This window comes from Carettochelys insculpta, chromosome 3 (genome assembly GCF_033958435.1).
Source record: "Carettochelys insculpta isolate YL-2023 chromosome 3, ASM3395843v1, whole genome shotgun sequence".
Taxonomy (NCBI): domain Eukaryota; kingdom Metazoa; phylum Chordata; order Testudines; family Carettochelyidae; genus Carettochelys; species Carettochelys insculpta.
Window position 1 is genome coordinate 56,979,271 of NC_134139.1, and position 14,494 is coordinate 56,993,764.

Below are 14,494 nucleotides of genomic sequence, written 5' to 3' on the forward strand. Positions count from 1 at the left end.
ACAGGTTAGGATGACAGCCATGTTTTCTTGCCAAGGAAATCTGTTATAGGCAGTATTTGAACAAGTTTTCTTTTTTTCCCCTCTAGGTGCAGCTATTTTCTTTGAATTCAAACACTATAAACCCAAGAAAAGATTTACCAGTACCAAGTGCTTTGCTTTCATGGAGATGGATGAAATAAAACCTGGGACAATTGTTATAGAACTGTAAGTGACCTGGCATACAATCTGATGTATAGATTATATGTGGTAGAGTCTTGTAACATGATACTAAGGATCTAAGCTAATGCTGCCTGATGTTTTGCTGTATTAGATATAGGAAATTGTTTGTCAAACTTACCACTATGAACAATCCAAGATGAAGATGATGGTTTAAAATATGTGTGTGTTCATTTTGATCCTCAACCAAAGTAATCTGATCTGCTGCTAAGGCTAAGTCTATACTCAGGAAGTAAGTCAATTTCAGATATGCAGTTCTAGCTATGGCATTTGCACAGCTAGAATTGATGTATTGGTATCTACTTATCCCTAGCAAAGACCAAGCCTTTAAACTCTCCCGTCAACTTCCGACTGCTGACCCCAGAGAGTTCAATTTTGCCATGTCTTCACCACACATGCAAAATTGAACTCCAGAAGACTGACCCTCACTGGGTCAATCTTCTGCATAGCATAGAAGCACTAAGAAAAATATCTTCCTGATTTATAGCAAGGCCTTCTTTTTTGAATGAAATCCTTATGACTTGCCCCACATGGAGCAGATAGGCTTGGGCCAAAACTAACTTTCAAAAAACAATGTACCTATTACAATAAATTGGAACACTAAAACGCCTTCAAAATTTTAGCTGATTACTTATACTGTCTTCTGATTGGAAACTTCATTTTAATGTATTTTGATTTCTGACTATCCTAGTACCACTACTATCGTGCTTTAATCTGAATTGCAAACATGGAGCATGACAATTTGCTGCATCTCCTTTATTTCTTATTGTTATTTACTAACTGGAATAGAAGGGTGGGGAGTACTGAGCTGTCAGTTCCAGCATGGCCATTTTGGGATTGTAGCCATTTGACTCTCTCAAATTTTAAAGGGCTGATCCTGGAAAGGCATGCAGATGAGAGTAGATCAGAGCAGTCATGCAGTTAGTGGAGCAGAGAATAAGGAAGGTCCTACTTTTGATAGTCTCCACCACTGTCACATGGGGGATGTGTTCCAATCCAAAGTAACTTCATTGGAAAAATCTAATGGAAAAAGGCTCCTCAGAGTAGCACTTTTGTAAGATCTGTTTTCTTACTCCAAATTTAAATGTTGAGCTGGAGTTACCGGATAATTCTACTAGACTAAACCTGCAATAACATGTTGCAAGTGTGTTTTGAGGTAAAGCAAAGGTAACCCAAATATCTTGAAAATGAATTCCCTTCTACTCAGGCTGTTGTGTCTTTGGATGTTAAACTCACTAAGCCTTGTTCTAAAACATTCCAAAGAAAAGGAAGAAATTCAGTTTTTTGTGTAAGCTCATTTTCATTATTGGTTGGTGTCAGTGGTGTCTGGATACAGTTGGAACAAGGCAGTCAAGCATGGGTTAATTCTGATGCATTTAGTTGCAGTAAGCATTTGCCCTCAATTTTATTTCTTGTGATTACAGATACAAAAAACCCACTGACTTTAAAAGGAAGAAACTGCAGTTGTTGACCAAGAAACCACTTTATCTTCACCTCCATCAAACACTGCACAAGGAATGACCCTTTGTGAGACTTCTGTGAACTAAACCACTTGTCACAAATCATGGTAGCTGCATGTGTAGCATCCCCATCCTTCAACTGGCAGGAAAATGGCTGTACTCATGCTCGTAGGTCAAATGAGACCATCACACACTGCACAGCAATACCACAGGGTCAGAGGTTAATCCTCCCATTCAGGTGCAAGTCTCTTCCAGTACTTTTTGGATACCAGTTTTATCACAAGCGTACTGAAGCATTTTGTGACAATTTCTCTTCATAACTGAGCTGTTTGTAAAATTTCAATTTGTAACTTCTCTGTTTTTAACCCTTGCTTTGGAAACCTTGCCAGAGGGTGGGAAGTGTCCCATTTGCCAAGCTTGATAAGGCAAAATGTCATGGCAGGTTTGCTAGCGTGTGTACTCTTACTATGCTTGCTACCCCATTCCCTCACGTTTTAGAGTCTTTAGCTCTGTCTTGGGAGAAGCAGGAGGAGAGTGATAGAAAAGGAATTTTACAGAAGGACTGTGTCTGTGTGGTTTAAGCAGTAATGGGAGGATGCTGGTCAGAGTGATTCAATTGAAAATTGTAATGCTGCTCTCGCACGTCTTGTCAGACTGCTGTTTTATCTGCCTTTGGGGCAGGGAGGAGTGTTTTGAGGGGGGAAAAGGCAAGATGCTGATGAGACAACCAAATTGTCAACTATTTATCTCAATCCATTCAGCTAATTCCCAGACTTACAGTATCCAGTGTATCACATGATTTCAGGTAGATCTCGTCTCATTACAAGTATTAGAATCCCTTAATCATGAATCTAAGGGAGCATTCTTCTTTCTATACTTGCTGTTTCCCACACACTGGTGTACAGAAGAGTACATCTAGGAGAGCTGAGGGCCCATCCTACTACCTTAGCTCTGTGGGAGTTTTTACTGTTGATTTCCACAGGTGGTAGGATTGGGTCCTGATTACTCAGAGCTTTATGCTAACAGCCCAGATGTGCTCTGGCTATCTCAGGCTGTCAACTGAAGAAGACAAGCCTTCCCAGGAGTAAAGGTTTGTGGATCTTTGCATACCTCTATTTGTATGCAAGTCTGGAAACTTAGTCTAAAATAACTTGGTTATTATGTAGGTAGATAGGATTATCATTTATTTTCTATATTATTGAGATACATAGTGTGTAATAAGCTGCAGGACATTGGCTTATTATAACATGAATATTTGCATCCACCTTTTGACTTAAAGGGACGGAAGTAGAACCCATTCAAACTTTTCATATATTCAATGAGTGGAATATTTAATACTGTTCTTCAAGGTCTGATGTGCTTCATGTGTATCTTAAATAGTGCCTACATACATTCTGCTGTGCTAACAAAGGACCAGTGCTAGGAGAATAGTGTCACATGTTAGCTTTTCTAATAGCTCGGATGTAAATGTACCATTAATGCCTTTCTTTCTGCACCATGTAACTAACTCCAGAACATTCTTTAACAAAGTGAGTGGGAAAGGACTTTTGCACTTTTTATGGTGTGTGCACGGGGGTGGTGGTCTACCTCTGGTACAGTGATTTAAAGGGAACTGTTTAATAGCTGGGAGGATATGATGAGGCCTGTTGGAAGCTGAATTTAATCTTGTCTTCCCTTTCCTTTGGTTTAATGGTGGATGAGTTCACCTCAGCGAGCAATTATTTGGCTAATGGCTGAAGAACTATTTTCCTGTAAACAGTTCTTAAAGGGACCCAATTACATCATTCTTTTTACAATAGAATGTCATGTCTGAAAAGAACACTATCTTGATTAGTTTTGTTAAAATAAATGTAAATATGATCAGACAGTATTCCTCCATTGTGTCTGCTGGTGTTGTACAAAGGAAGTAAACATATTATCAACAATCAGTTATAGGTACAAAACCACAATCTTTTACCAGTGCAGTGCAGCTAGTGCCCAATGCTGCTCAACTGCAGTTGTCTGCATGCTTAAAGTCAAGTCAGGCGGTCTCAATATATGCACTAGTGCTTTGCTAAATAAGGTTCTAGGTCTTATGGAGCCTTTTCAAAGTCCATTTGAAGAGGCTTCTCTCTGTATGCATTATACTAAAGTATTTTGTAGTTATGTACTCATCTACATGGGAAGTACTCACAAACATGTCTGTATGAACTAGCCTTTTAGGCTACTATCAATTGGGAAAAGGTACTGAAACAGAGTTTAGTTCTGTCTCTGATTTAATAAGATGTACTTATACTATGTGCTATACTGACAGCTGGGGATAATCCTTTGAAAATTATAAACTATTAAGTTAATTTAGGAGAGTAAAACCAATATAAAAAACTTGCTTTAAGGGGAACCTAATAGGTAGGATCTGGCTTTCAAAGATGGCTGTCCTTAAAATGCATATGTAAGAGAGAATTTACCAGCTACATGTCTACTGGTGAATGGTTAATGAGCCACTGTATACACTACTGCCTACAACTGTTTCCATCTGGAACAGATCCCATTGCTTTTAAATTACAACCCTTGAACCCACTAACTGCAATTGTATGGAATGTCACGTCCAGCAAAGTGTTATGTACAAATAATGCTTCATATTTAAACATTCACTTACCATTGTTTCTCTGCATTTTTCAGGATGTCATCCCTAACATCCTGTCCCAAAAGTTAGAGATGGTGCTGCTTGTCTAGTGTTTTAATAGCACTGGACTCAAACTTCTGTACTGCAGTTAAGCAAATGAGTTAAGGGCCAACCCAGCTTTCACTGCAGTGTAGGTGAATTCAAGGCTGGGCTACAGGGGCAGAAGTGATGTGAGGTCTGATTACATTTCCATTAAAATCAGGTTTGCCAGGGTCTGATCTTCAATTTAAAATGGCTGTACAACTTCTGGTGTGAGTGGCACAAGAGCATTTAAGGTTACTGTTAATTTTTCACAAATGACTTGCCAGATACTTAGTAACAACTTAAGACCAAGTGGCTCAGTTTTGCTTCTGTAACATTCACTTGCATGCCCAAAGATTTAACAAATTTATTTTGCTCTTTATTAGTAGAATCTTCCTCTGAATACAGTTTAGCTTGTTTCTGATCTTTGACCAGATAGCCTTAAAATGTAAATATTTTTATTCTTACCATAGGTCTGTGGCCTACAGTAACTTGAAGGTGAGGGAGAAGACAGATGGGATAGTATTGTACTTAGATTATTTCCACAGGAAATGTTCTGATTACATTTTTCATGAAATTTTAAGTCATTCTGCAACTGGGTACATAGGTTACATTAATTAAAACTAACCACACAGGTACTTTTGTATTGCACATTTAAAGTACTGTAGGTGCCTGGCCCACAGCTGTAAGAAAGCAGACTTCAAAGTCCATCATGACAAATGATTTTTGCATCCCAAAACGGTGTGTTCTTGAAGGTGATCTTATGTGCATGGCTAGTGTGATCTGAGGGAAACTAATCTTGCAAAAACTAGTATACTGAAACCAAATCTAAAGAATAAAATTCAAGATGTCTTTTGAAGCCATTAAACATCTTAACTGCATGAAATGTGCTAGAGTTCATTCCACAGCGCTGCCCTCCAATCTTTGAAGTTATGGTTTTTGTTCTGGAGGATGTGTGTAGTCCCTTGGGCCTGCTGGTGATGGTGGACAAGGAGCTGGGGGATAGTCTCTAGTTCCTGGTGGAGGCAAGTCTCTATTTGGAGGAGGAAGTGGGGGATAGTCTCTTAAGCCTTGGGGGGGTAGCCGTGGGCCAGGAGGCCCGCCAGGTCGAAAAGGAGGAGGGACACGTACATATCCTCTGGGATCAGCAGGTGGTAGTGGACCTGGTGGCAGGTCTCTCATTCCTAATGGTGGGGCAGGTAAATAGTCCCTGGGAACTGGAGGTGGTGGGACAGGACCCCGCACTGAAAGGAAAGAGGAAAGAATGAGTGAGGATGGAGATCACCACCAACAACTGACACCCCCAACCCTCTCTTAAAGCAAGTGACAGTTTCCCAATTTCAGCCTTTCCCTTGGCTGAAAGCATTTCAGATAAAGATCTGCACCACTCAAAAAGAGGTGTCCATGAAACAGCTGAGGACACAAATGCTAGGCTGAGGGGAGTTTTGAGTTTTTTCCCCAACCACCCTAATGCTACTGACCAATAGACTAGAAGCTTTTATTTGAGACTTTCAACAGGCTCCTAAAGAAGCCACACTTAACCTTTCTCAGCAAAATAACACAGGAACTCATGTCTACACAATGCACACCCAGGCCAGGCATGGGCTGCAAAACAAGTATACACATTCACATTTAGGCTCTAGGACCCTCTCCCCATCTACTCATGTAATGGGGGTATAGACATGCCCATGAGATATGTAAAGGAGTGACTCTCTGTTGCAATGAGAAGGAGAGAAGCATGGGTGAAACAACTTAAAATCAAAGTATAAGGCAATAATACCTAGAGGAAGGGACCGAGACCCGTAGTGCCCACGCACTGGAGGGGGCAGAGAGCCAAAGCGTACTGGAGGTGGTGGAGGACCAGTCACTGGAGAGGTCATTATGGGTGTCCCAGGAAAAGATGGGGGACCTTTAGGACCCAGGTTAACCTGTTCAAAAATGTAGTTTAAAACTTTAGTAAAGCATATGATTTGGGAATAGCTAAATACAGTAATGTTAACATACCACCTTGTCAAACCTTCCCCTCCCTTCACACAGCAGAGCATTTGCTGCCTTTTGAAAAATCCTGTTTAGACTACTCCAATGCATGCCCATTAAATAGGAGTGGTACACAGCAGTCATGATCAGCCTCCCTCTAAGTGATGCACTTGAGCAGCCACCCAGGAGAGAGTCAAATGGTGCCCAAATGCTCAAGAAGAGTGTCCAAGCCCCTAGCATGTGTCCACTCATGCACATCCACAGTGTATTCCACAAACTAAGAAAAAACTGGAGAGGGTTAGCATGACCAATGTTCCAGCTCCCAAGTGCTTAGCCCTTTGAAATACTAGTACCTTCCAGCAGTATGGATTTTGCAATAAATCTAAATCCTTCTGTATTACAAACACCACCATATTTCACAGGATTACTCTTACAACTTCTCTCCACAGATTAAGGTTGGCATGCAGCCCTTGACAAAACAATGGAGGTTTGTCATAATGCAATAAAAATCAGTTACTTTAAGAGCCACCAACACAAATAAAGAAACCTTGAAAAACAGAGGCACACCCCCTGGTTAGTTTTGCATAGCATTTAGTTAGTCAGCAGTTTAACACACCATGCCCTTTATTCCTCTCCATCAAAGCAAGGAGTGAAACCAGCACCGTGTCCAGCCTCCAAATACTCACTGCTGCCGCCTCAGAGGTTGAAGGTGGAACAGTAGATACACAGGGTGCATCAGACTCTTTGGGAGGGTTTTGCTTTTGTTTTGGGCAGTAAGTGATGGAGTGGGGACATAGACAAAACAGAACATGATACACAATTAAGAGGAGCAGCAGGTACACTGGGTCACAAGAAATGCTGCCTAAAGGGATCTCTGGGCAGAGAAGAAAAGTATTCAGCTTACCATCCCATCCATGGCTGTGGATGGTGAGGAGGTTCTTGGCCCACTATTGATGAGGGCTGCTACAGCAGAGCCAAGGTCTGTAAGCAAAGTAGAAATTCCATATGACTTTGCTTTTGGAAGAGGAACATGGGCTTTCAAATTAACTTTTTATTGACTGGAAAAGTGTAACTACCTGCAGGGCATGAAGGCTGCACCTCATGTAACTCACCTGGGACAGATGATCTTCCAGACAACTCAGGTGGCCTCCTTGGAGCTGGAGGGCCATCCACCATAGCACCTTAAAGAAAAAGGCATCTCATGCAGACTTGTTAACTCTACTATTTCTATAAGAAAGCCACATCTGTGCACCAGCACTTATGCCTTGTTAATTGCCTACAGTTTCAATGGCATTCAAGTATCACCAACAGGGGTAGAGGAAAGGGGAAAAAAAAAACCTGTTAGTTTCCTTTTGAACTCTTTGTGGGAGGAAGGGTTTTCCAGCACTATCCCCCCATGAGCCAGCAATGAAAGTGTAGGAAATCCTTAGTTAGCTGACACATCAGAGCTTCCAGAAATAACAGCAGTAGACTGTGAAAATTTAACCATGTGTAGTATTTTGGATGACTGAAGAAGATTTTTTTTAAACAAGTGAACCCTGCCAGTGAAGATAAACGTCGTTACCTAGTCTCATGTTGACGGATGCAGTCCCTCCAACCATTTTGTTGCATATGAAAAACTCAGAGGCATACTGGCATCTATGTATAAACATAACTGATGGACCCTCTAGCCAAACCAAGCTGATAAAGTCAAATGCTGCTACTGGACCACCCTTCCCCTTGATCTCAATAGAGCTGAGACTGTCAGCCTGCAGTCTCTTTTCAACATCATATGGGTAAGTCCCAACACAAAACGTTACACTTCAAAGCTAAAATTAAAATGAGCCAGTAAACTTGTGCTGAATGAGTTCTCGGGCACTTTTGGTTTGCTAGGGACATCCCAAAATGAATTGTTCTGAAACATCACAGATGCTACTAACCCTAAGTAAAGAATGTCACATGACAAAAAAAAATTTCAGGAACATAAGTCTCAAAATGCCTTTTGTTCTGAATGTCCCTCTTAAGGTAGTTAAAGTGAGGACATTCATTGTATATGCCAGTTAAACTCAAGTTCTTTACTGCAGGTCACTGGTAACGCTGTCCAGAGACAGTAAGCACTAGTGAAAGGCAGTATCTGAGTATTTCTCCAAAGAGCTCCACAAACATTAATCCATTCTCAAGACTCTCTGAAACAGGGATAGGCAGACACAGAAGTCAACTGACTACTTCAAGGCCACAGAGGGATCTGAGACTAGTGTTCACGTCTTCATTGCTTCCTCCCATAAATGCCTGGGGATGCATCAGAAGTTTCACTCCTTACCAAATTCACCTCTTGAACCTTCCCTTCGTGTGGCAGAGAGGGGCTGACCAGGAGCTTCCATCATCAGAGTTGGGGAAGGACCACCTGCACTCACAGGTGATGGACCAAAAGAGCCATCATGGCTCAGTGGACCTGTACGAAGGGTGAAACATTATTTCTTTAGTCCAGCACAATTATTTTATTCTATGTTTAGAGCAACTACACCCAGAACTTCACCATCTTTAGAAGAAAGGAGAGAAGAGCGTATCTACCTCTCCGTGCTGGGACTTGACGGTCAGGTCTGCCTGCAGTTGGTTTTACAATTAACGGTCTTTGAAGCATTGCAATTTTTTGGTTCACTTCTATTAATCTAAAAAATGAGCACAAGTTAAAATCTAATGACTTTAAGTCTACTTTGTTACAATAAACTATTAAGACGCGTATCATAAAAGCTTACTAATGTCTCTCAGCAAAAAACTATATTTAGTCATCACAGGAACTTTTACAAGGTGCATGTATCACTGACACCCCAATGAATTGTATGGCTGACCTGCTTGTTGAGACTACGAAGTGTAAGCTACTTGGGGCAGGACAGACTTCTTTTCATTTGTGCCCACATAGTGCTGAGCACACTGACTGAACTCCACAGATAGCTCGTCCCATGCTTACTTTTGCCTCAGGTTGGCAGCTTCTCTCTTTTCTTCAGCCAAAGCTCTCTCTGCAGAGCGGGCAATGAGCTGGTCAGGGAAAGAGCAAAATAGGTACATTTGAAATAATTCATTTGGGCTAAAAAAATAAACTGCCAAAGCGTCAGCACAATGACCTGCTCCACTCCTGAAGCTCAAAGCCAACAAAACAGCGTAGTTGAAGGGTTAGAAGAAAGAACATGCACTTACCCAGTTATCATGGGCCTTCTTCTCATGACCAGCAATCTTAGATTAAAAAAAGGAAAAAAAAGTGTGTTTAGCTTAGTTTGCCTTATACCTATGCCATCCTGCACTCATCACCATATATCAGAATATAGAACAAAATGTAATATGAAACAAGTCAGCTACGATCAATGAGCAAGAACATCTTGTACCTGGTTTTTATAGGATCGCTCTGTTTTTTTCAGTTCTTCCTCCATTTCCAGAATTCTTTGCCTGTAAAATATGAAAGATTAAAAACAATTCTCCCCAATATCAATAGTTAGAACACTGAACGTCCAGTAACTGAAATTACTTGTAAACTTTCACTTCCTCCACAGCCAATACTGCTTTTTCATCTGCAGCAGACAATTTCTGCTCCTTCTCTTGACGCTCGTACTCCTCCTGAGTCAGCTTCCTGGATGGAAGAGAGAAAATTACTTCACCATATTACACATCTAAATCTTACAGATGAAAACTAGAAACCCAGCTGTCTGAATCTCATTACTACTACCTACAAGAAGAAAGGAGATACTGGAGAAGGAAGAATACAACAAAAGAAAAATATTCAGGGCCCAGAATATTTACAGCTTTCTGAGTCAGACTAGCAAACCAAATTTATACCCCATGCACCCAAAACCTCAGGATGCACATCTGACCAGGAGTGTGGGAGCCTCAGAGGACTGGTAGGCAGCTCAGCTCCACAATTCCCACTTTCCCTGTTTCTGAGAGAGTTTTCACTACCTATGCAGGCCAATGTTCCCTATAATTTTTTCCCATCTGTGTGTGAATGGCATTTTATTATGTACACCAATATCAAGGTAATGTGCAGATGTGTGCCACCAGTAGAAACAAAGAACATACATATTACACAAACACATTGTATAAAGTTACCGTGAGTAAACTACTCCAACCAGGCCAGGTTAGGCATTATAAAATTCACCACTCCAAGAATTCAATTTAAGCATGAAAGAAATAAAATTATGAAATATAGACCAGTCCATAAACTAAAATAACATGAAAGAATAAAATTACAGAGAATAAATGGGTGTTGCAGGAAATTCCCACAAGTACCACCACCACCAAACATACACGTTGAGAGGCAAGTGAGTGAGAGATGCACAGAGACGGTGCATATGCGACAAATTATGTGTTTGTGAGAGATACAATGACAGCATGTATGTGTGCGCTTGCTAATGGGGAAATCTGAGACACCTGTTCATGACTTGTACTAAATATAATAAACAAAAATCTTTGCCTTACTTATTAGCCATAGTTGGAAAGACTTTCCAGAGGATGAGAGTTGTCCCCTGGCAATGCTTTGTTCAAATCAGTTTTACTAAAAGGCAGACATAAATGGATGAGAGGATTATCCAGAGTCAACAGTAAATGCTTTATTAAAAGGATCTGAATTCTCATGCTTCAGGGCATGAGCCAACTTTGAACTCTTGGGAGCTGAAAGGAAACTTTACCTGGGGGCAATTTGCATCATAACTGCCTCTGCAGGGTTTCCTATACACTCCACTGAAAAAACTGATGTTGGCCATGTCATTTACAGGTAGGGCTGTTAAGTGACTAATTGCGCTGTTAAACAATAATTTTTATTATATATAATTTAAAATTAGCCTTTATGGTTGTAGAGAAAAAAAATCTTGAACATGGAAACCCTAAGGGACCAGAAACCAGACAACAAGCAAACCCAAGTTTTATTTTTCTACAAATCTCCTGATTTGCAAATCAAATCTCCCAGTTTTTGAATGCTTGGCAGCAGGGGCAGCATGCAATTTTGCCCAGTGTGCATAGGATTTCCTGTAGGTGCTAATTTTAGAATGAGATCTGCTAATGTAGACCCATGCAGAGTCCTAGAATAGGAAAAAGGCATCCAGAAGAGCCACCCTCATGGGAGGACAAGGATTTTATTTGGTATCGTGCCTCCAGTCTTGAGGTAAAGCATAACGCCGGTTAGCTTACATAATTGGGACTGACCAATGGTTGGATAACCAAAAATGATGGCTAAATGAGGGGGGGAGGGTGACATAGGGGCAGAAGGGAGGAGGCTTCTAGGTTCTGATCCCCAGCTGGCTGCCATGGGGCAGGGGGCAAATTATCCAACCCCCACTTATCCAACATTCTGTTTTATCTCACTCTGCCCTGGGGGTGTCAGATAAAATGGAACGTTGCATAACTGGGGGTCGGGCAATCAGGGTTTTAGTGTATTTGGTGTTGAGGCCTAATAAGCGCACAGTAAAGCGGAAGAACTACTACTTGTGTCTCGCTCACAACACTGGTTAATGCACCTCAGCATCATGTTTGCTTTTTCTGCAGCAGTGTCACACTGTTGACTCATACTCAGCTTGTGGTCCACTATGACCCCCAGATCCCTTTCTGCAGTACTCCTTCCTACGGGGTCCCTTCCTGTTTTGTATGTGTGAAACTAATTGTTCCTCCACTTAGGGAGTACTTTACATTTGTCCTGATGGAACTTGATCCTATTTTTTCTCTGACCATTTCTGCAGTTTATCCAGATCATTCTGAATGCTGACCCAATCCTCCAAAGCACCTGCAACACCATCCCAGCTTGGAGCCGTCGGCAATCCTGATAAGCGTACTCTCTATGCATTATCTAAATCACTGATGAAGATATTCAGCAAAACTGATCCCTGTGGAACCCCACTTGTTATTCCCTTCCAGCACAACTTAATAACTATTCTCTGTAAATGGTTATCCAGCCAGTTGCACACCCACCTACACTGCATTTCCCTAGTTTACTGAGATGATGATCATAAGATACTGTATCAAATGCTTTACTAACATCTATGTCTACCATATGTCATGTCCTCCACTTCCCTTTTATCTACAAGGCTTGTTATCTGATCAAAGAAAGGCATGTCTCAGCAAGAACCATCATCAATAAAGACTTTGCAAGACAAGCTGTTAAGAGGTAAGATAAACCAAAATGGTTTCAGTAATGCTTCCACCAAGAACTTTCTACTCTAGAAGCAGATATAAAATTTTCAGGAAAAATCCACATTTCTGCAGAAGCTCTGGATTGGGTGTCATACAATGGACTTACAACTACAAGGTAGCCTCAACCTTATCTAAGCAATGACCATCACCACCGCCTGAGAGTTTATATAATAATTAAACCAAGCAACTCCAAGTGAGGACAGAACAGAAACAAAACAGATGGTAGTCCATATGCAGGCAGTATGGTAAAGAAGGCTTACTTCTGGAGTGCCATCTCCTTCTGCTGATAGAGCTCACTGAGAATCTCTACCTTCTGTTGCAGAGTTTTACATTCGTTTTCAAATTGAGCTTTGGCTGTCTGCAGCAAACAAGAATCATGTTCCAGTTTTTTGATTTGCTCTGTAGGAGACAAACACATAAGGCAATGACAAGCAGTACTACCAGGCAGATATAAGTAGGGCCCTATCAAATTCATGATTCACTGTAGTCAATTTCATGGCCAGAAAGTCTTAATACTGGTTGATTTCATGATTTCAGATGTTTGCAGCTGAAATTTCATGGTGTTCTAACTGTGGTGATCCTGGGTGTTCTAGGACTGTTGCCTGGGGGATGGCAGGTGATGGGGGGGGTGGAGGGGATGACAGCCCTGAGCCCGGGCAGGAGCCAAGGGGGTAGGGCCAATGGGGGCAGCCCTGAATCTGGCTCAAGTTGTAGAGAGTGGCAGTCCCTGGAGCTGCAGGGAGAAAAGCAGCAGCCCTCAGCCTAGTAGCACTGAGCCTGAGAAGGCATCAAGAGTATAGAAGCTCAGAGCTCAGCTATGGGGCTGCTGTAGTATAAAAGTGACATTGGTACTCCTTCACTTATGGGAGATGGGCCTGGTCTCCTCCCGCCAATTACAGCTGTGCAGGGGAAGGGAAAGTCCTATCCCTCCCCAGCCTGGCTGATTTGAGGGAGATCAGAGTTCCCGGGGATGGGATTATTTCACAAGCCATAACATTTTTTTCATATCTGTGAAATGGGTAGATTCCAATTCACAAATCACACAAAGAGCATTTCACACTAAGTGGCTACTTTGTGGAGCCCACCTTCTAGCTCATGCCTTGCTGCTATTTCATCACTCAGTTTGGACTGCAAAAGATCTCTATCTTCTTCAACTATAGATAATGTTGTTTTTACCTGTAAAGAGGAAAACGAGTATTTTATAAACCTAGATAGGTCACACACAACTTTTTATTCTATTTGTTAAATACTGTAAGCAGGCATACCCTTGCCACATCCATCATCTGCTTAATTTGATTCTTCATCTTCTCACTCCGGTTGTCTACAAGATGGAAAACAATTAGTTTTCTACTTTGTATTCTTTTCTCTCTAATAAACATGCATCTGACAAAGTGGGTCTTTGCTCACGAAAGCATATGTTCCAAAAGATCGGTTAGTCTATAAAGGTACCACAGGACTTCTCATAGTTTTTGCAGACACAGACTAACATGGCTACCCCCTGACACTTCTATCTAATATTGTTTACAAAATTCAGAGGTTTTTAAGAAATTATGCAACCAATATTTTAATGCTGAAACAAGAACGGAGTCAAGACTAACTCATATACCACTGTTCCAGGACCCTTGTTTGGGACTGTATATTAGTCCTTAGTGGCATTTTACTGCTACAAAGAGTCCGAGTTCTGCTTACTGTCTCTCTCCTCCCTCCCCGCACCACTCTAAATTCTAAGACGAATTTGGTAGTTGATGTTATAGACTGTCTTTTTGCTAGCATCCAAAAGCCTGGAATTCCAGCCTCCAAGTGACATGTGATACCAAAGTTAAATATCAATGGCACACTGGTGATTTGGAAAAAAGTGGGGCACCCAAATCCCCAAGGCAGCTTTAAACAGTCTAAATCTCTAAACTGAAGTTGAAAGACTTCAGCTACCAAACAGCTGGAACCGAACAAAGTAAAATAACTGATTCGGATTAACACCTTGATGTTTTTAAAAAGGTCGACTATCATG

The 14,494-nt window shown here is 41.3% G+C and overlaps 2 protein-coding genes across 3 annotated transcripts in view; one reads left to right on the plus strand and one right to left on the minus strand.

Moving 5' to 3' along the window:
• The window catches only part of AIDA (axin interactor, dorsalization associated), a 56,611-nt gene extending 53,065 nt beyond the window's left edge, over window positions 1-3,546 (plus strand). Inside the window, exons 9-10 of the mRNA XM_074989925.1 lie at window positions 87-204; window positions 1,641-3,546. Of these exons, the coding sequence (XP_074846026.1) occupies window positions 87-204; window positions 1,641-1,737 (215 nt within the window). The 3' untranslated portion in view covers window positions 1,738-3,546. The remainder of the gene's footprint in view (window positions 1-86; window positions 205-1,640) is intronic.
• Window positions 3,547-3,673: 127 nt separating this feature from the next.
• MIA3 (MIA SH3 domain ER export factor 3) overlaps window positions 3,674-14,494 on the minus strand; it is a 41,477-nt gene continuing 30,656 nt past the window's right edge. The window contains exons 16-29 of one of the 2 annotated variants that reach the window (XM_074989923.1): window positions 13,752-13,807; window positions 13,572-13,662; window positions 12,747-12,885; window positions 9,836-9,937; window positions 9,696-9,756; window positions 9,511-9,546; window positions 9,284-9,351; window positions 8,887-8,984; window positions 8,636-8,767; window positions 7,449-7,517; window positions 7,241-7,317; window positions 7,023-7,094; window positions 6,140-6,287; window positions 3,674-5,603 (exon numbers count right to left, since the gene is read on the minus strand). In XM_074989923.1, the coding sequence (XP_074846024.1) occupies window positions 5,290-5,603; window positions 6,140-6,287; window positions 7,023-7,094; window positions 7,241-7,317; window positions 7,449-7,517; window positions 8,636-8,767; window positions 8,887-8,984; window positions 9,284-9,351; window positions 9,511-9,546; window positions 9,696-9,756; window positions 9,836-9,937; window positions 12,747-12,885; window positions 13,572-13,662; window positions 13,752-13,807 (1,463 nt within the window). In that variant the 3' untranslated portion in view covers window positions 3,674-5,289. The remainder of the gene's footprint in view (window positions 5,604-6,139; window positions 6,288-7,022; window positions 7,095-7,240; window positions 7,318-7,448; window positions 7,518-8,635; window positions 8,768-8,886; window positions 8,985-9,283; window positions 9,352-9,510; window positions 9,547-9,695; window positions 9,757-9,835; window positions 9,938-12,746; window positions 12,886-13,571; window positions 13,663-13,751; window positions 13,808-14,494) is intronic. The other variant, XM_074989924.1, reaches the window with a different exon arrangement.